This window comes from Nanorana parkeri, unplaced genomic scaffold, assembly GCF_000935625.1.
Source record: "Nanorana parkeri isolate BGI_ZX_2015 unplaced genomic scaffold, ASM93562v1 scaffold3, whole genome shotgun sequence".
Taxonomy (NCBI): Eukaryota; Metazoa; Chordata; class Amphibia; order Anura; family Dicroglossidae; genus Nanorana; species Nanorana parkeri.
The window spans coordinates 4,394,338-4,416,591 of NW_017306271.1; the positions used below are offsets into that span (position 1 = coordinate 4,394,338).

The 22,254-nt window shown below is 42.4% G+C and overlaps 1 protein-coding gene across 1 annotated transcript in view; it reads left to right on the top strand.

The window, feature by feature from the left end:
- The window catches only part of BAIAP2L1 (BAI1 associated protein 2 like 1), a 112,297-nt gene extending 105,438 nt beyond the window's left edge, over positions 1-6,859 (top strand). The window contains exons 13-14 of the mRNA XM_018572145.1: positions 5,382-5,434; positions 6,639-6,859. Coding sequence (XP_018427647.1) covers positions 5,382-5,434; positions 6,639-6,711 — 126 coding nt within the window. The 3' untranslated portion in view covers positions 6,712-6,859. The remainder of the gene's footprint in view (positions 1-5,381; positions 5,435-6,638) is intronic.
- The last annotated feature ends 15,395 nt before the right edge of the window (positions 6,860-22,254 follow it).

Here is a 22,254-nt window from a genome sequence, read left to right on the forward strand (position 1 = left end):
GGGGGGGGGGGGGGGGTCTGCGCCTTCACAGACCAATGCACGTGATCAGGCATCTCTAGAGCAATCGAGATCATTTGTACGTTGAAGCCCTCCACCTGCTGAAAAAAATCTCGGTGTAACCTTTTAATTTTTTATGGCAGTAGCTGACAATCCCAGGCTTTAAATTAGGAATAAAGTAGAGCTATGTTTGGTCCTATTGGGGAGATTTCCCAGCACTTCCTGTCCTGGAGACACAACAGGAAGTGAGGAGGACAGGTGTCCCTATTGAAAGATTTCCTCACTTGTTAAGAACTAAAAAATATTTGATTTTGCGTCAGTTTGTATTCTGGTGACCATTGTCAATCAGAGAGGGTAAATTTACCTCATAGGGACACAGACACGTGCAGCTTACTTACCTAAAATACAGGTTTCTTACAGCTAACCGTGTAACTTCACTGCTTCCAATGTAAATCCAAAAATATTTGGAAACTTTACAGTGCCACAGACTATTCTTGCTTCTTAGCTAGAAAATAGCAGCACATGGCGCTGTTAATACAAATCGCTTTTTTTTCTCATTCATTGAGGGACACAGGATTCAAAGACATTTGGGTTTTACTGCCACCTACAGGAGAATTTGGACACTGCCAACCAAAAAGCCTAATATAACCCCTCCCACTCCCAGCATGCCCCAGTATACAGTCACCTCCAGCGATTTAACCCTTTCCTGTTTCCATCAGCCAGTGTGCGAGTACCCAAAGTTTGACCTTGTATTTTTGTGAAGTTGTCCCTGCATGAGAAGCAACATGTTGGATCCCAAACACACAAGGAGCAATCCCACTGTATCGAGTCCCTATGGCTCACAATCCACTAACCGTTCCAGAGCAGCCTGCATTGTTCGCTATCAAGGGCTTGATAATGACAACTTACAATGTTGTTGCCTTCTTGAGTCCCTACATTCTTCTGAGTCGTTCTTAGCTCCGTCATGTGTGGTCCCCTCCTTGGTCTTACCTGGCAGGAGGATTTCACTGCAGTTATGAAGGATTTCATGTGCCAAATTGCAATTTTGATTAATATTTGTGACCACAGGTGTACCTCAATGCCTTCCCTTGCAAAATCATTACGTGGCCCACCTGTAACCTTAGTGGCCTCTGTGGGGTCCTTATCTGATGAAGAGTCTCAAAAATCCTTGCCGGATGATATTGTCCCTAAAGACATGGTAGCTGCCATAACTCCAAGGCTTAAGAGACCATTTTGATTCTTATTGATGCAGTGTGCGCCAACCTGCCTTTAGCTTCCTACCTGCTGCTACCTGTCTAGAATCCCTGAGCGGTTCTGAGACCTCTAACGCTTTTCCCATGCATTTGCTATTCTCAGACATCTTGTACACAGACAAACTCCTGATAAACATTTGGTGACATTTCAGCTGTTAAAGCTAATTTAAAAGATTGGGAAGACAATGTGATGGAGCAAGTGAATAGAGCAGAAGAATATCGTAGCAACCCCACTACTATTTCTCTAAAGGATTGGGGAGTGGCATAGGATTTGGTGAAAAACTACATTCAAGAAAGCAGAACATAGTTTTTTGCCGAGCAACATTATTTTGAAGAGGGAGAGAGTTGATAATTAGCAACTAAAGCAAGTGCTCAACTGCGTCCGGCATATATTGGGGCAATAGTGAATAAAATGGGAGTAGTGGTTTCATCATCCCCTGAAATTGTAGATACATTTTGTCTATTCTACAGTCATGTATATACTGCTAAACGGTCATTGTAAGATTTTTTTAAAGACGCAAGTAGATCTCACTTTTCCGATTCTCCGGCCACAATCGTGTTCTGGAGCCTCCGGTGGTGCTGGTCAAACAGGTGCGTTCTCACCTACAACCGCTTAAGTGTCCAAACAATGCAGTCCAAGGATCTCCAATAATAATGCACAAACCCCCCCCATTACACCGAAATCCTCAGGATTGTGTACTGGAGGTTTGCGGTGTTGGTGTATATTGACATATTGATGCTTTATTGTGGATTTTAATAAAGCTTGGATTATTATTGGAGATTCTTGGAGTGCGGTCTGTTTGGACACTGAAGGGGGTAATTTTAAGATGTTATGGAAAACACACAATAAATGCAAAAAACAAAATCTTAAAAAGACATGTTTAAAGGCATTCCTATTGAAGTCAGTGGGGCTGAATTCTGCCAAAAATTTACTTTTTTTCCGCGACAGGTGTTTGTCTAAAGGCAACAGAACACTCTGATATGAACAGGGGCCACTGAAAACAATGGAAATCCTTTCTCTGAGCCCTGTAGTACTTGCCCTTTCAGCTTAAAAATGCCTTAGGGTCAACTTTACAGGATACTATATATGCGCCTTTTGAGCTGCATTTATTACCATTTTCTATGAGGTAATATTGGTGGCTATATTGAAACCAGGTAAATATGCTTTGTATTCAGATTCATACTGTGCAACATCCCAGTTGACAGTAGATGTAAAATAGCTAAAAAATATAAGCAAATTGCTTGGTCGTAGTAATACATAAATGTATAAATCCTGATTAGACCGCTTTTTATTCCTAATAAGTCTATGGCCTATATAATTCAACGATGCACCGATGCTGAGTATTTGGGCAAGTACTCGTACTTGCCCAAATGCTTCGATACTTCCGGTCAGAGGGAGATAGCTCTGTGACCGGCAGTGCCGGGAGGGAGCATTGAGCCGGCTTCCTGGCTAATCGGGAATCCATGACCCGCCGCCCAATTCCTGATTGGCTAAGAAGCCAGCTCCACTTGTTGCTAGGCAGCCTGGCTTCCTGACCAATCAGGAAGCCGAGCAGCAGTCCCGACCCGCCGCCCCGCTTCCTTAATGGTCAGGAAGCCAGGCTGCCTTGGAATGTGAAGCCGGTGTTCAATAGAAAACCGGCTTCCCAGTCAATCGGGAAGCCAGGCAGCAAATCGTGACCCACCTTCCAGCTTCTTGATAATCCGGGCCTACGGATGCCGGTATCAGTATTCGGTATTGGCGAGTACCAAAGAAAATATATTAATACTCGATACCGAAAAAACTTTATCTGTGCACCCCTAGTTTAGATAATATGGAAACCAGAGCATATTATCTTTATATACCACTAAGGCAGTTGATAATATTGCCTGGTCTTATTTTATACCCGAAATGAAACTCTTCCATCACTGTCCATAAATAAGGGGGTTTCCAAAAAAATATAAGTATCCCAAATAAGAGTTCGAGTAAATAATCGCCTATCCTACAATTTAAATGACAGAACTACTTGCAGTGATTATTTGATGTTTCTTTGTGCATATATTACAGAGAAAGGGATTTACCTTTTTACATCTATTTGGGGTAAATCTCTGTATAAGAAATTGAAGCGATTTAGCTTTTGGAAAAAACAAGGTGTTCTGCAATTAACACGATTAAAGGGCAATGACTCTCTAAAATAATTTAAATTGTTAAAAGAGAAATCTATATTTCTATAGCTAAGCAGTGTTACTATCAATCTCTTCAATCGCGTCATGCCTTTAATGCCCATGGGAAAACCATTTCTATGATATCTCACAAGATACCAGTTATAGAAAATATACTGGTATCTAAGCATATAAAGGGCATTATCTGTTCTGTACACAGTGTTTTATTTATAGATATGTGACAAAATATCCTTTGACATGCAGAGAGGGTTGCAAAACATTGGGAATCTAGACGGTCAGAGGTCTTAGGGATGATTCTTGCTAGAAAATGAATAGCACAGAAGTGGTTTTCAACACATTCACAAGCAGTGGGAGAGTAAATATCCATAGTTACAGTGACACTAAACTCAGGAGAGAAATCTTAAAAATGCATTCAAGTACCTTAACAAAAATATATCTTATTTGTGTATCACTCGGCTGTAGCTCCTCAAATCATCTCTGAATTGGTGCTGACGCTGTCCTTGTGTGCACCAAGCTCACTCACGTGATAGACTATAACTTCAGTACAGATTAGTAAAATAAACGTACGATTGTAGTCCATTACAGAAGCAAAAGGGGAACAAAAGTAGTCACCCTCCAGAAAGGAGGACAGTGTTGGCACACACTCAGAGATGATTTGAGGATGTACAGCCGAGTGATACACAAATAAGATGCATTTATGTTAATAGATAAGGTACTTGAATGTGTTTTTAGGATTTAACTCCTGAGTTTATAAATTTATGAATTCCAAAGGATTTGGGTGGAATGGCTCCAGATACGAGTGTCAGATTTTGCCAGCCACATTGCTGGAAGGCAAAAGTGAGTGATTCAACCATTCGGATATTGTAGAGGTCAAAGTGACAGCAAGCTATTGAGAGTGTCTGCCATAAAATAAACTTTGTAACCTATGTATGATGTAACACTGCCACATGTTAGGTTTCCGTTTACGACACAACAAAGCATTGTATTGTATGAGTGATGAGCGCCTCATGATGAGATGGAATGTTGTCTGTCGATATACTTTAATCTTCATATCTCAGTCTACAAATAAACTAGGTTGTGATCCTCGGATAGTGAATGACCTGCACAGCAAATGCTGATTCGTAAAGGATTTTGATTTGAAAATGATTTGTAAACAACAAAAATATTAGGAATCAAATCTTAACTGGAAATGAGAAAATTACTTTAAAATGAGCAGTTGTAATCAATTGATTATAATTAGTGAACACTTACCCTACATTAGGGATATACCGATACTGGTATCAGTATCTGTGCCGACACTGAGTATTCGGGTGAGTACTCGTATTCGCTCAAATGCTTCGATACTATTCCCGATACCGGAACTTCTAGTATCAGGACTCCAGGCGGCGAGTCATTACACACCGTCCAGCTTCCTGATTGGCTGGAAAGCTGGCTCCATGGTCCCTTGTCGCTTGTACTAGCCAGGATCTTGCCACCATATCCCCCCACACCGCGCCCGGTGTGGTTTTGGGGTCCTCTGCTCCTCTGGGGGGCCCGGGACTACAGAATGCAGAGCAGGAGCAGACCAGAGAACATCTGGTTTTGGTGCTGGATTGCCCGTAATGTGCCTGTAACTGGGGCAAGAGGCCGTTTAGAAACTCACTGTCACGGCAAAGGGATAGTGCCTCTTCACCACACTGGTTCTAATTTTTTTTTTTTCCTGCCACAATGTATGAATCTTGGATAAAAGCTGTGTAATCTTGCGTAAAAAGAATTCTAGATGTCTTCACTACAACAGCTTTTATAGTTGCAGTTTCTAACATGCTGTGGACAAGTTATTGATGTGGTATCTTGCTACCATCTCGTGGCCATTCCTTGACAAGTGAAAAAACTGTTATCTTTGAAATAATCAATAACATACAAATGACAAAAGTCAGCACAAGGAAATACAACCTGTTTAACGCATGATTTTTTCCCCTGTTTTTTCAGAAATCAGCACAGAAACCAACACCCAATGGAGTTATGAAACATCCGTTCCTAAGGTATAACATTTCTTTCCTTGGTTTAGCGTGAGATATCAAAGCTTCCATAGCTCTTCTGCTTAAAATACTAATTAGCTGGCTGTCAAGCTGATCCATTGTATTAAGTACTTTCTGAGTAACAGCCACACATCTAGTATGTAGACCAGGAGTTCTGACTCCTCACTGACCCAGCTTGTCCCAGGATTGTTCGGCGTCAATGGGGTTGATTTACTAAAGGCAAATGTTAACTTTGCAAGTGAATTTTCACTTTGTAATGGAATTTGCTTAAGGCAAGAGGCAAAGCTCTGCTGACTTCCATCATCTTATCATGTGCAAGCAAAAATGCTAGGGGGGTTCTGCTTTTTTTTGGGGGGGGCGGGGGTGTTTCCTTTCACCTGATTGGGTATTTTTTGCAAAGTGAATTTTCAAAACATTCGCTAAGCTACCGGAAAATTCTCTTGCAAAGTGAACAGCCTGTCTGCCTTTCTGTAAATAAACTCCAGTGACTTAAAAGCAGTGGAGGACAGAAAGGTAGAGTGCCAAAAGCAGAGTTGATGGAGTGTCAAGTATTTGAAATCAAAGATCCACTTTATTTATCGTAGGAAAGTACAACATGTTTTGGGGATCAAACACCTCTTTATCAGAGGTGTGCTCAAACACAAAGCATAATGAAATGTGATAAGAGAATTATTCCATCTAAAACATCAACTAATAAATATTGTGCTAAGAATACTAATAAAGATCCATCACCATATTATAAAACCAGAATCTCTGTATGCTATGTTAATAGATAAAGAGTAAATATAACCTCCAAAACACAAAGTGTGGTACTTTTTATATGTATATAAATCTTCATTCTACAAAAATCCAGGATAGAGCATAGTTATGTCATACTATAAATACTATATCATGAAATAATATATGGTAGATTTCTATAAAGGATTATTAGACAGACGGCGATTCTTTGCTTAAAAATCTTTCTCTGTTAAAAGGAAAGATTTTTACTGAACATGACTAAAATGTGATATAATATCATGTAAAGTTTTATAATAGGAATGTTTTAGCTGCATTCACCAAAGAATGTTTTATTGTAAAACAGATTTTAAGCAATGTGTCCATACAGAGTTCTGCTTTAAATGATGGATTATAGAACAAAACAAGAATGCTTTTCTTTGCACAGTTGACTTTTTTCTGAGTTTAAATAATTGGATTTCTTCTTTTACAGCGGAGAAAATCCATTTGTTACCGTCAAGCTCCGACCTACCGTCACAAACGACCGATCAGCACCCGTCATTTGATAAGCAGAGCCTATTAATTTAATTACTATTTTAAATCTTTTTATGTATCTTCAGTTATGTGAAGTAATTGTTTCTGTTTCTTCATCGTTTTTGTGTTGATTTGTGCATTGATTTCAACTATAAAAAACAAACAAACAAAAAAACAGAACTTGGAAGAGACATTGTGTAATATCGTATCAATGTATAAAACTCAAGCTTTAATTATAAGCCGCTACTTCTGTAATATAAATCCTGACTTTCAGCATGTGTCATATTCAGTTCCATTATAAAATACATGATTTGACAAAGGTGATGTTTGGCACTTTGAAAGCTTCTTTTTTTATATAAAACATATGATCATTCTGAAAACTAAAATATATATAATTCTTTGAAGGCCAACGTTGGATATGCGAGACAAATTTACTCTTGGTTGGTTAAGTGTAAAGGAATGTTATCGGCAACATTTTAAAGAAATGTAAATCTATTAATGAATTTACAGACATGCTAATGCCCAACCATCAGGGAACTGCTAACGGCATCATCATTTTTTTAATACATTCCGCTTCCAGTGAAGAGGCTAATGATAAGAGTCACAGACATACATTTCCTTATTGTCCAGGTACTGGAGTCACTTTGTGGTGTAGCTAAAGGCTGTTTTTTTTATATTCTCCATTTCCTGCTCACAAGAAGCTCGACTGCATTTTCTTCCACTGGGGTTATGGAACAGGAAGTCTGTTGTATGGGGCAAATCTGTCTCCGCAATCACCACTTTTAAGATAAAAATGTTTCATTCTATTAATGCACATTTTAAATGAAATTCATTATTATGCATACACTAGTTTGTATTGTAGGATTACTGGCCTTTTAAGAAACTCACATTTAAACACTTTAGCAGTTTTCCGGAAGTATTACACATTGGGGTTGATTTACTAAAGGCAAATAGGTTGTACACTTTGCAGGGGAAGTATTCCGGTAGCTTGGTGAATGTGGTGAATTTTCACTTTGCAAAGAATACCCAATCGTGCAAGGACCAAAGAAAAACAAAACCAGTATTTGTGCTTGCACACGATTGGGTGTTGGTAGCCAGAGGAGCTTCACCCCATTCAGTAAACTAAGAGTTAACTTCCCCGTGCAAAGTGCAAATTCCCTTGCAGAGTAAACAGCCTCTTTGCCTTTTGTAAATCAACTCCAGTGTATCAAAGCTTAATTCCAGGCAATTGAATAAACACACACCCGAAATACATTCATGGGAGCTGTTTAACCTGACAAAGGATTTGTAAATATGTCCACCATGTTCCGCTGTGCCATGCAGCACTGTTCTATGTGGCAGGAACGGGGACCTGATTTTCCTCTGTTGCAGTAAAATACACTTACAGATCTTGTTCCTCTCCCAGCCTTTGAAAGAAGCAGCACACTGTTGACCTTCTCTCTCTGTCACTCTGCCCTCTCCTTTTATCAGTGTGTTTCTTGTCAACACATTTACATGTGGCACATCTGATGCTCCTCAGCCCTGCCTGTCCCTTTCCTAGTCTGAGTTGCTGCTGTATAGGGGATTGCAAAAGGCTGATACCAAGCACTCAGCATACAATCTCAGGTACATACACTGCTTCATGTATATCTGCCTGGAGTTCAGCTTTAGGCTAAGTATAACAGTGCATAACCCTTTGTTATTTGTTATTCACCATAGTATACTAAGCACAGGCTGCCTGCAGTATCCATCCATGAGATTATTGGGCAGGAAGTATGTGACAATAAACTTTATCTAAGTACGTTTCCTTTTAGACTTCCAAAAATGTTTATTTTCCCTTATTGCCCCGTTATGTAAGGAAACTCATGTTTCCTTTTCAGAGGCTCATTAACGTGAACAATGAGGAGCCTTTCGGTACTGCAGATTACATTGCCACACAAAGCTTGTATCCATATTTGATGATGTCAGGTGGTTCAAGTTTAAATTCACCAGCAAATGTTTTAACGATTATTTAATAATAAGGCCAATTCTATTGTGCAGCAACTAGTTAATTCTGATGGGTTGCAGCTTTTCTTCCTGCAGGTGTGGAGTGTCTTCTAAAATCTTGTTTCCTTTTCTGATGTCCACGTCCGTTATGTATGTATACAGCTTATTAAAGAGCTTCAGCTTGCTCAGTCATTTGAGCCAATCAGGATAATCTTTCCTTCTCAAACAAATAAGAGTAAATATGTATCTATACTTCTATTTTGATATACATCTATTGCAATCTGCTGAATACCATTTCTCTGAATGTAATAGTCTTTTTCTTTTAATATTGTTTTTGCTTTAAATGTTTTCTTTCCATTCTGTAACATACTCACTCAGTGTTTAATGCTTCCAAGTGTCAGAGAATGACCGCCATTCAGTTAAGTTATTTTGATTGTTCTTATGTTGCAAGTGAATTGCCTTTATGTATAATATAACTGTATATGCACACATGGCTTCGGAAAAAGAATACTGTATATATTTCTTTGGATGAAATCACAATATGCCAGGTTGTAAGATCTTTAGAAATAATAAATATTCTCATACAAAATCAGGCTGTGTCTGTACCTTCATTATCACAATGCGGCTAAAGGTCAGCAGGAAATATATGCAGTACGCCAGTTAATGAGGAGAATTGATGAGGTTATTTGGATACATTTACCAGGGAGTATTGACTAAAGTCTTCCTTCATGTAATTTGTACTCCAGTAATGTCACTTCTTGCCAGACCTAGTAACCCAGTATCAAGGTCCAAAGGCTGAAATGGTGTTATCTACAGGTCGGCGTTTTGGGTCTGCCAAGGCTGAGTGAAGCTTTAAAACCTCCATGGGTAGGCTCCATATGTACTTAGAAGCCTGCTACAAAAAATGACATTTAGTATGAAGCTTTATCTTTACTTATTTGCATACGTCTGCTCAGTAAAATTGATGTTGAGTTGGTAGAAGAGACCCTTGTCCGCTTTGTGACTGCAGTTGTAGATTTATGGCAGGGGTGCCCACAATTTTTCGTTTGGGATCTACTTTTCAAATGAAGAGCTCAATGAGATCTACCAACGAAAAAAACACCTGCATTCAGGGGCTGGAGGGGGCGTGGCGGTGCATTGAAGTCAATGGAAACGCAGCCACTCCCCCCGACCGCAGTGCGATCGCCCGCACTCGGAACGCAGGCACATTAGTGCTGCAAGCACTATTTTTGCAGATCGCCCTGGACTGGAACGCAGGCACTAATGTCCCTGCTTTCCAGGTGTGGGGGCGATCGCACTGCGGGCGGAGGGGTGTGGCTGTGGCGCCATTGACTTCAATGCACCGCCACACCCCCTCCCGCCCCTGGACACAGGGAGCCGGCCGGCTTGCGTTCTAGAGGCCGAACACTCTGGAATGCAGACTTTGTGGTGTGAACCAGCCCCCTCTCTTGGCTGTCTCTTCTCTCTCTCCTCACGCTCTCTCCCCTGTTTCTCTCTGCTGTCTCTCTTCTCTCACTTTCTTTGCCGTCTCTCTTCTCTCTTCTTCTGATGTCTCTCTCCTGTCTATCTTTTCTTACCTCCACTGCAGCAGCTTCCTGGGTCTCCTCCTCTCATGTGCCCGCGTCCTGACCTCGCACAGTGTTTGGGTGACCGAATGTGGCTGACGTTGCACACGAGGAGAGGTGTCCCGCCCCTTCCCGTCTCTGGCGTCTGACACATTCAGCCGCACAAACACCGCAGGAGGACAGGACACAGGTCAGTGAGTCGATCGCGATCTACCAGTGTACGCTTTGCGATCGACCTAATGGGCACCCCTGATTTATGGTATGCCCCATGTTGAGGAAATATTAATTGATGATGTATAGTGGAACCATACAGGTTCCAAGACTACTTTACCACTAATAGCACTGGTCTCGTTCGAGCAATCTGTTGACTTTTTTTTCTGATCATGTGATCACCATGACAACCAATCATGATAAATATATGGGTTTGTGGAAATAACAAGCCTTCTGGCTCAGCTGTCACTGTGTTTCCCTTCCTTAGTGTTCATGTGAGACACAGTGACAGCTTTGTCTACATATGAAAATTCAACTATGTCTCACATGAAGACAGATGAGGGAAACGGGATGCAATAAAAATAAAAAAATAACCAGTACACTCATTTTATATATTTTCTTCCATAGCCACAAAGGATATAAATCCACTTTGTGTGCACCAAATGCCTTTGCAAACCCCAATATTATGCAGGTAAATGTTTGGCTGCTCCGTTTATCTGGGAGCTCAGCTGCTGCTGGCCGGGTGCAGTTCTCTGACTTTGCCAGCAGGTGGCATGCTGTCCCAGCTTAGCCCCTGCCATGCTCTGCTCCACTCTGGGGAAGCCTGAGTGCAGGGCTCTGGGGCCACACACATTGGACACAGTCTGGGGCCGTGTAAGTGGTGTTCTTTATCAGAGGGAGGGGACATTGTGTACCGCAGGCTGTGCGTGTGTGTAGGTATATAGAGATATATATCTATCTAGATAGATAGATAGAAAACCAAAAACGGAGTATTGCAGTATGCAATGATACCTTTCTTATTGGACTAACATAATATTTATAAGACGAGCTTTCGAGAGTTTACCTCTCTTTTTCAGGTCAGAAGCACTACTAATCAACATGACCGAGTTTACCACTGGACTAAGAAGGCTTACCCATTTACATTACAAAAAAGATATAATATATATTCTTCTTCGAGTCCAATATATTTAGTGCTCTTTAGTGATATGTGAAATAAGTACATCCATATATTTAACCACTCAAATTCATCACCGTGATCCAAGACTTGACATAAGACAAAACAAATAACCAGTCTGTGTTGTGTTCCATTTTGTAATCCACCTCCAGTGAACAAGTGACAAAAGATCCGCACTCTCCGCAATTAATTACCCCTTTTTACACTGCCTTCGCCATCGCACCTACCCTGTGTTCTGTTGCGGGAATTGCATCTTCTGCATCTAGATTTCATCTTGAGACCCCCCTGCAGTTCCCTGGGTGGTGAGAGCAACCTAACCAGAGCCAATAAGCTCCACAAAACAAATATGACTTTGCTAATACGGGACCTCAAATACCCATAACCTCCAGTATCTTTTGAATTATACTTTTTTATGCAACTCACCTGATTGGTTGAGGTAGTGTATATGTGCCTAACAAGCAACAAAGGATCAGGCAGATCAGCCAGAAATTTCATATAACTGAAATTTGTATGTGCAGTAATAATTGCTCTAGAAGTAGAGATGTACTGATACAATTTTTTTTAAATCCTGGAGATCTTCTGCAAGGTGTATGGCATGCTTTTGTGAGAGGGGTTGGTGCAAACCCAGTCGGTCCATGACTGTGCAAAACTGAGACATACACCCCCCTCCCCCTGGCCCAATCAGTTGCGACGGGGGCAAGTACCGATACTTTTTTCCAAGTACTAGCCAATTATCAATACCTTTTTTTTTTGTGTCATGTGACAGTTTTTCGAAACCAACACAGACTAAAGATTTTAAGACCGTGGTGGAGCGCCAGGGCCCGGTTGCAGCTGCGACACTGTAGTTCTGTTACTGATTCCAAGCTGTAGAGGGACTACAAATCCCAGCAATACAATGTACAAAAAAATGTGGAATACCACCAGCTGTGGAGGACTAGAAATCCCAGCAATGTATTTTAGAGCAATGTAGAATGGCATTGGCTATAAAGGACTAAAAATCACAGCAAAGCAGAATGGCACCGACTATAGAGGACTACAATTCCTAGTAATACATTATACAGCAATGCAGAATGGCACTGACTATAGAGGACTACAATTCCTAGCAATACATTATACAGCAATGCAGAATAATATGAAGCTACATACTCTGTGTTGCTCCAGGATGGCAGTCAATGTCTCATGTGGGCTGGGCAGGCTCTCAGGGGGCTGTACAGGTCCTGTGGTGGGCTGTGGGGACTCTCAGGTGGCTGTGTAGGGTCTATGCTGGGCTGTGCAGGCTCTCAGGTTGGATGTGGGAGGAGGAGAAAGAGATGTGTGGGCTTGCCCTGTGCACAGCGCCGCAAGGTCCCCTTATGGCAGCCGATTGCGTTTAAAAAGTTTAAGCGCCGGCATCGCCGCTTAGTATGAGGGCATTTAGTACTTGTGACAATGCCCAGCATCGGTATTGGTGCATCCCTATCTAGAAGTACTAATTATTCCTTCCTAAGGCCTCACTCACCTGGGCTATGACTGCTCACCTACAACATAAAATAATGGCCGCTCAGGCTCATACACATGCCACAGCAAATGTTATACTGCATATATAGAAAGACAGTACCACTTGGCAAATGCAACCAATGCAACCAATGAGGTCGTGTTGCGACACGGCATTGCAATGCAATCTCTCTATTGGGATTTTTTAAAAAGAAAAAAAAAACAGGTATTCTGTAAATCCACTGTCAACCACCCTACCAAAATTGATCCATTGCAGATAACTTTTCAGAGAGGCAGTAGAGCCTGCAACCCTTGTAAACAAGGCCTTAGGGTACCCCAAAATGACCTAGTCCTCGTCTGAGGTGGTGAGGCTGTAGATTGCCATTTTATGCGTCCGAGATTTTTTTTTATGCCTAATAGTAATTGTTAATCATTGCGGTTGACTGACTCTATACCGCGGACAGCCACTAGAGGGAGCTTCTGCAAATCTGTATGTCATACAACAACTGAATATAGCATAGAAAACATAAAATATAAAAGTCCCAAAATAAAGATAAATCTTACAATCATAAAAAAACAAATATAGCTGCTCACTGAAAATCATATATAGTTTTTCTTTTAAGGAGATCTGTACCGACAGAATGATATAGGCTGCTAGTGGAGCTAGTTACCTTGCTATCTCTGGCTGCAGTTTTATGACCAAAAACAAGTATGCAGCATGTAAATTCAGAACTCCTGATCTGCAGACTTGTACCAAGTTAGTTATTCTGAATATATTGAGGACATTACGTGGCTTCCTCTTTCATACTTAAAGCTGTGAGCCTCCATTCACTTCATGGAAAACTCACCCAACTCAACCTGACAGCCATATTTCCTATGAAAGTGGATGTGCATGCATGGGCAGTGCAGCTTGAAGGATTACTGAAGGTTCCGGAAGCTGTGTAGTGCCAGAAATGCATGAAAGTACAGTACTGTGCAAATATAGGTATAGGAGAAAGACTGCTGCAAATGAGGATAATTTCACAAATAATGAAATGGATAATTTATCAATTAACAACAGAGCTGCAGATCTGAGGCTAGACCTTTGCACATGGAGTTGGGGATTTGCACATGAGGAGCGAAGGCTGGCCTGTGTAGTCTGATCCAATAGAAGAGCTACTGTAGCTACAATTGCTAATTTTGGTTCCAATAGAAGGTGCCTGAAAACACAGTGCATTGCAGATTGTTGCATATGGGGCCCACGTAGCTGCAGACCAGTCAGGGTGCCCATGCTAACCCATGTCCACCACCAAAGGTCTACAATGGGCGCACAAGCATCAGAACTGGACCATAGAGCAATGGAAGAAGGTGGCTTGGTCTGATTCATCACATTTTCTATTACATCATGTGGATCGCTGGGTGCCTGTGTGTTGATTACCTGGGGAAGAGATGGCACCATGGGAAGAAGGCAAGTAGGCAGGTGGTTATAATGTTATGGCTGATCAGTGTATGTGTTATGCAATATCAGGGAGGCATCTGAGTGGTTCCTGCAGCAGGACAATGACCCCAAACATACAGCCAAAACCATACAGAACTATCCTCAGCAAAAAAAAAGTCCTTGAACCGATGGTATTGCCCCACAGAGCCCTTATCTCAACATCACTGAGTCTGTCTGGGATTACGTAAAGAGACATCACTGAGTCTGTCCGGGATTACAGAAAGAGACATCACTGAGTCTGTCCGGGATTACAGAAAGAGACATCACTGAGTCTGTCTGGGATTACAGAAAGAGACATCACTGAGTCTGTCTGGGATTACAGAAAGAGACATCACTGATCTGTCCGGGATTACAGAAAGAGACATCACTGATCTGTCTGGGATTACGTAAAGAGACATCACTGAGTCTGTCCGGGATTACAGAAAGAGACATCACTGAGTCTGTCTGGGATTACAGAAAGAGACATCACTGAGTCTGTCTGGGATTACAGAAAGAGACATCACTGATCTGTCCGGGATTACAGAAAGAGACATCACTGATCTGTCTGGGATTACGTAAAGAGACATCACTGAGTCTGTCTGGGATTACAGAAAGATACATCACTGATCTGTCTGGGATTACATAAAGAGACATCACTGATCTGTCTGGGATTATGCAGACCGCCTTCACTGAGTCTGTCTGGGATTACATAAAGAGACATCATTGAGTCTGTCTGGGATTACAGAAAGATACATCACTGAGTCTGTCTGGGATTACGTAAAGAGACATCACTGAGTCTGTCTGGGATTACAGAAAGAGACATCACTGATCTGTCTTGGATTACAGAAAGAGACATCACTGAATCTGTCTGGGATTACATAAAGAGACATCACTGAATCTGTCTGGGATTACGTAAAGAGACATCACTGATCTGTCTGGGATTACAGAAAGAGACATCACTGAGTCTGTCTGGGATTACAGAAAGAGACATCACTGAGTCTGTCTGGGATTACAGAAAGAGACATCACTGATCTGTCCGGGATTACAGAAAGAGACATCACTGATCTGTCTGGGATTACGTAAAGAGACATCACTGAGTCTGTCTGGGATTACAGAAAGATACATCACTGATCTATGACTTAATTTTTTACAGATACAGTATACCATGACCTGGATGAATGAGAACCTTCACAGACAATATAACTCATCGTTCGCCCTATCACAGGGGCCTAAAGCTCCCCCAACCACTTTCCCCAGCGGAATCCGATGCAGAGATGCCTAATGTTCCTGATTCTGTCTGGGATCCTACAAAAGACTCGTCTCATTGACTCACTGAGTATGGAGGAGAAGATCCCATTAGCTGGATTTCATTCAGCAGTTGTTTCACCAAAACAAGTAAACTGTATCCTTTCTAGTCAAGGCTTTGTGTTCCATCCAATAATAGGAGTATTTCACCTTTCCTTCTCCTAATACTGTGTTTGTACTCAGTTCTCATAGACTCAAACATTCCACCAAGGTGTTTTCCTCATCATACCTTATTTGATGATTTGTATCTTCACAGATTAGAAACATCCAGACAAACTATTTCTTCCCCGTAAGCATTCCTTAAGGACCCTCCTGACAAGCTGGAAGCAATTTCTCTCCCATTTACTCCTCGGTAGGCTCTGTTCTTCATCCTATGCTCTGTCCTTCATGCTTGCCTCTGCACTCCTTTCCCAGCCAATCCCTAAGCAGTGACCTGTCTGCTGTTGGTGTTGATATACAATTTATTGATTGTGTAGAACAGGTGAGTATAGTGTACAATTGTCCGTGTAATGTGGCGCTGGATGCCAACCACCTTATATCTGATAGCTTTGCAGAGATTTGGGAAGCTTGCATAGAGCTTGCATAGCTGATGGGTGTGGGAAGGTAGTAGCCAATAGAGTTTTATCTCCACCGCATTTCTTTGCTTCAGTTCTTCTGGTGTCTCAGCAGTGTCAGACATAACTAATAATGTGATTTGCTGCTAAGTTGGTGATTTCTACCTTACAGATAGAACACACAGGGACCAGAGAGCAGTTGTCATTCAATTGGGAGTAGATAAATAGGCAAAAGTACCTTTTCTTAGAATACTTATGACCCCGACCAGTGTGAAGTATCGGGAGAGCAGTAGAAAAAAAAAATTGCCACGTCTCACAGTGGACAGCAGGATAACGTTGCAGAGCCTATAGGACATATACTGTAGAGCAGAATTCATCTCCAGCTCATTCTTCTCTGTCTGTGCCAGCTTCTCCTTAATGCCGCAGGTGTCCCACAGCTGTGTGAAATGAGGGCAGGAGGAGAGCTGAATGGCGCGTCTATCCTCACTAGAGGTCTGGGGACACGCGACTGGCCTGCTGAACATGGCTGTGATGAGGGAGGGTGAGTGTGTGCACATGCGCAGTAAAAAAACAAGTGAGTCTGACCTCAGAAATGGGGGCTGAAATACCTCACTAGATAGGAACACAGGACCATTGCAGGAAGGATCCACAGCGAGGTGACTGGGAAGGCCTGCACTCTTTAAATGATATGACCATGGGAACTACAGACCACCACAGGACCAATCATCAGTACTGAGACTACACCTGCTTCCTGACAACAAGAGAAACTTCCAGGCTTTAACTTAACCGGCATGAATCAACTAGCAGCTCTTCATAGTAGAATGTCACTAAAATAAAAAAGCAAAAGAGAAGGAGACATCCATTCTGAGGACACTAAGCCAAAACTGCCAGGGGTTATGTCCTTAAAGTGACAGGCTTTAATTTTTTTGTCAATGGCCATTCCACCTGAAGGCAGCAGCAAAACCCTACGTTTCAGAATTCATCTGTGTACCTCAATGGATGATAGTTAAAAATTATATCTGGTATTCAATTAGGAAAGGAGTATAAGGTCACTGTATCAGACATTGTAAAAAAACAGTTTTTACTAACAAAAATCTGATTTCCAAAGTTTTCACAGCAGCTATCTGGGGATTTCTAGAGAGGGATCAATACAATAAAGTTCAACCTCTGTGTGTATGTGTGTACGCGAGTCTTCTAGCGTGAACAAGTTTAAATTTAGTAGCCTTCTCTCATAGCTTTGGTTCTACAGCCCCTTAATTAGTTTTGTTGCCTTGTCGCCATCCATGTAACGGTACTGTGAAGTGAGGACTCACCGGGAATTTCATGGAAGGGGTGGTTGGCCGGGGATGGCGCTCTCTGCCAGCTAGGCTCCCTACACAGTTCTGGCCTTACTCTGCTGCATGTCCAGAACTTAGGCACTCTCACCCACTGTAGGCCGCCACTGGCTGTCTGGACATTTGGGATGTGAGCTGTGGGAGGAGCCGGACAGTGTCAAAGTCGGTGTTCTATCATTTTTGACGACCCGGTCGTGTCATCCGAATCAGCTGTTTTGCGGACGCCATTTCTTCATGTGCATGTGCCCCTGGAAGTGGCGTGGTCAAGGAAAAATTTAGCACACCAGTAGCGGACGAATCCCTCATCACTGCTGTGTGTGTGACCCTGGTAGTTCTACCACTGACCCCAAGCTGTAGAGGGACTACAAATCCCAGCAATACTTTATACAGAAATGCAGAATGGCACTGGCTATAGAGGAATACAAATTCCAGCAATACATTATACAGCGATGCAGAATAATAGTATGTGAATTTGCTACAAACTGTAATGCTGTTTTGCTCCGAGGTGCCAGCCTGATGTCTTGGGCAGAGGGTCTAAGGAGGGATGCAGAGGGGCTCAGGCGGGGGAGATGTGCGGGTGCCGCAAGCACTGTAAGCAGTCTGCTGTGAGGTCCCCAGCTAGCTCGGGACCTAAGGCAGTTGAATCAATTTGAAAAGTGCCGGTATCGGTTTTTAGTATCGGTGCATTTTCACGAGTACTCATGAAAACTGGTATTGGTGCATCTAGTTTGAAGGCCTTTGTAGGTGGCACAAATCATGTGTATTAACACTAGCTAGGGCTCTGTCACCCAGCATGCTTTTTAGGGCTCCTCATTCGTGCCCAGTCTTGCTCCGCTGCCCTTCTGCTTCTTCTGTGAGGAGTTTGTAATGCAGTCAGTAGTAAGTTACTCAGAGTACAGAAGTCATTGATGTAACGCAGAGTGCAGAATTCAGTGTTGTAAAGGTGCCCATACACTTTACAACCATCACAAGACCGTAGTCTTGCGATGGTTGTAAAGTAATAAAAAAAAACGTATGATCCGCCAATCTTGGACAGGCAGATCGTACTTGCGATCATCGCAAGCCCGCCCCCCTGAGGGGCGTGCTTCCGATGACCGCAATGCTGAACGGGCAGTGTGTGCGTGCGCCCACCGGCCTGTTCGGCATTTGTCTCCCGAGCATCATTCAAACCAGCCGAAAATCCTGAGATTTTCGGCTGGTTTTCTAGCATGCGCCTTAGACAAAAGACGTGCGACAGTACAGTAGAAACGGTCGCACGTCTTCATTCACACTGCACAATTCTCGTACAATCGCGGGATTTCCTGTGATTCTCGTATGAGAATCGTGCAGTGTATGGGCACCTTAACACAGAAACAACAGGGACTTACGATGCACACAGTTGATCCGATGTGGTAATTAACTTGCTTGCTCTTCCTGTCTTCCTCTCTGGATGGTGGTGGGGGGCAGCGATGTTGCCTGCATGTAATGAGGTGAAGCCCCCCAGCAGCCACATTGTGCCTTCCCTTCTCTCTAGGACCCGCTCTCCTGAAACCAGCCAATTGTGGTGCTGCAGTCTCCCTCACAGTCTAAGTGGACAGAGGAAAATGTAGGTGGCCGACGAGGAGCCCGCAAACAGTGAAGCTGGCCAACATCTGGGGCAGCCAAATCGCTTCTTCTCCTTGGCCGCTGCAGCGGCAGAGAGCTGACGGGGAAGATTGGCGCAGCAGTGTCAGCTGCTCGAATGTTCCGGGGGAGATTTTTTCCATACGATGTCTATGAATTCTTCTGGTGTATACAATTTACTTGAAAAGTATTTTTTCCTCAGCAAAAGTAGAAAAATACAATACATACCGGTGAAGTTAAAAATACCATTCCATACATATGTCTTCCAAACACTTTCATCTATTTGTTAGTGTTAGACCTTGCTCTCAGTCATTCTAAAGTAGTTGTAACTTTCTATACATGAATCCCTGCTGCCCACATAGGGAAAAAAAGATTCAAAAACATTCTGTATCAAGTTAGTTAATTGTAATTTTTTACCTTAGTGTCCTCAACGTCATCAGTCCTGCACCACAGGTCCTCTACACATGAGCAGAACTTGCAGATTCCACTCACTCTAAAGGTTGTTGTTTTATAAAGTGAGATACCAGTGCTGGTAATTATGTACTTGTAAAACACAGTCATCTCCAGGGGCCTACAGGCCCAGTTATATTGCCCCCATATCAGTTTAATTCCAAGGAGCTCTGGTATCCAAGCTAGCCCTGCCTCCTTCTGCTAATGGCCCATCAATGGACTGGCCTGTCGTATTGAGGTCAGCTACACTGTCTGGGGGGAGAAAAAAAACTTTAGGAAAAGTATCAAAACAGCAGGACCTCCTCTTATAGCACAAGTAGAGAGCATGACACAGTGCATAGGAAGACAATCCACCCCCCCATAAATGTGTCCTCCATAATCTAAGCAGATGAGAGGACTGCTCAACCCTCTAGAGTCGGGTATAGCAGCCCTTTGCATACAGGTATGTGCCCACTCTCTTCTGAATCATGCTAATATAGATAGAGTCTGGTACCATATATTCACACAATCCTCTTTTCGCTAGAAATTAATTTTCTTCTGATGCTGTTGGTACTCTGATGAACGTGTAGAGACCCCTAAATATGTAAGCAGCAACAGAAGAATATTGGGCCTGGTGCTGGAGGGTTGTTGGTCACTAGGCTGGTTTTCTCTGCCAGCTTTTTCCACTAGTCACAATGCCATGAAGCTCCACTCATGTCAGATAGAGAGGGTTCAGCATTCTTCTCATTATATACATGGAGGACAGTTTTTATTGACTTCTAATGGGCCTCCTATGTAAGCAGTGTCCTACTCCTGAAGGTGGCACTATAACCCTATAGTCCGAGAGAAAATCAAGATCTCCGATGTCTCCTTCAAAGAACGGAAAATAAATATATGTTTATTTTATGTGCTTATTAAAGGGTTTTCTGCACAATCTGGTTCTCTCTTTTGTCTAACATTAAAGCCCTCACTACCCTACCTGCACCATTCCCTTAATGTTAATAAAAAGTAGCAAATCTCATTAAAAACTTATCTTGGCTGCAACAACTGCTGCTCTGCAATCCCAAAGCAATCAGTACTATGACCGAATGCTGAAGCATTGGTCATTTGATCAGTGCTGAAGGGGAGAATAAGAGTACCTGTATGCTGTGGCTGCAGAAACTGATTCTTCATGCTCCCAAAGTGTTTCAAAGCACTCAGCACCAGTCTTTAAAAAGGAGCAGGGAGGGGCTTAGTAGCAGGGGGAGACTGGAGACCATCTTTCAACTCTCATGAGAGAAAGACAGAATATGCCAGATCTCATTTTTTAAAATATGCGTTGCCAGGCTGCATGCTCACCCTTCGGCTTCAATGCTTTCTGAATCACTGATCCAAAAACAAGTATGCAGATCAGAATCGGTTTTTCCCCATGCTGCATGCTTGTCCTGGGTAGGGAACTCGAAGCACTGAAGCCACGGGCTGACAAGGTAGCCAGGGAACAATTATTTTCAGAACAAGGTCAGCACAGCAGTATTACATTCCATATTTCCAATTAGCAGTGCCCACTTTGTCTATTCTGTCTCAGTAAGAAGAACTGCGAGGACTGTATCACAGCAACAAAACAACTCAAATGTTTAAAAAGGCAGAATACTAATAATAGCCATTAACAGTCAGCATACATGAGAATACAGCAGAAAATCTGCCTCTGGTCAGCTGAAATGTTTAGACACAGAAGAAGTGTACAGGGAAGTAAAAACCATGTGAGCAGTCTTATGTCATTTAGGCCACAAATAGCTCTTCTGTAAAGCATGTTGTAGAACGGTCTGGTGATGCAGCAGAACCAACCTATCCAGTGTGCACCTCACATACGCTACATGTGCCCTCATTACACTGCAACAGGAAACACAAGCTTACATTTTATAAGTTCCAAAAAAATATGCAACCTTAATGACATTTACTGACACACTTGTAAAGTGATTATATATTTACCTTCGTCTGCGTTTTGTCCACGGATCTCTAGTACAACAAATATATCATACATTATATGTCCAGTAGCAGTAAATGAAGCAGATCGAACTACACCTCCTTGTGAAGGACTACGGCTGGGGCAAAATAGCCTTCCTGCCGCATGTATCACCCAGAAGGCAGTGCTGCTCCCCAACTAGAGAAATCCTTATTGAATGGCAGCATGTCTCCTCACTGTAAGGGAAAACCTCCAACCACCTCCTTGTTAGGTTTAAAAGCCCTGCTGGGTCTAACTGTAGTACCTATTGGACTGCCCAGTTATAATTAGGACACCACTGTTGTAATAGAAAAATGGAGGCTGTTATACAATCTGCATCCACCTTTGATTTTCAAAGCTTAACTGAACAAACTAAAGAGAGAAGCTGATTGGTTGCCATAGACAACTGCTCAAGATTTTGTCTGCTCCAGTTTTGATAAATCCCCCCAATGTCTATTTGACTGTATATCTACAACTTGCTTCATACGTCTCCATAGTGTAACAGTTGTAGCTGATGGACAAACGTTATAAAAGTTGAGCGATACCATAAAGGGTCCTCACACAAATGACATACTTGTTTATGTAAAAAGGTTAGATACATCAGAACAGAAGATAGCTACAATGAAGCTGGTATGGTGGGGAGCAATGCGGTATTTTCCAACATGCAGGTGGTGGCTGCAAATTTTGCCTCCATCTTATGACGCATCTCGGAGGCCACAAACACACAAACACATGTTCCTCCATTA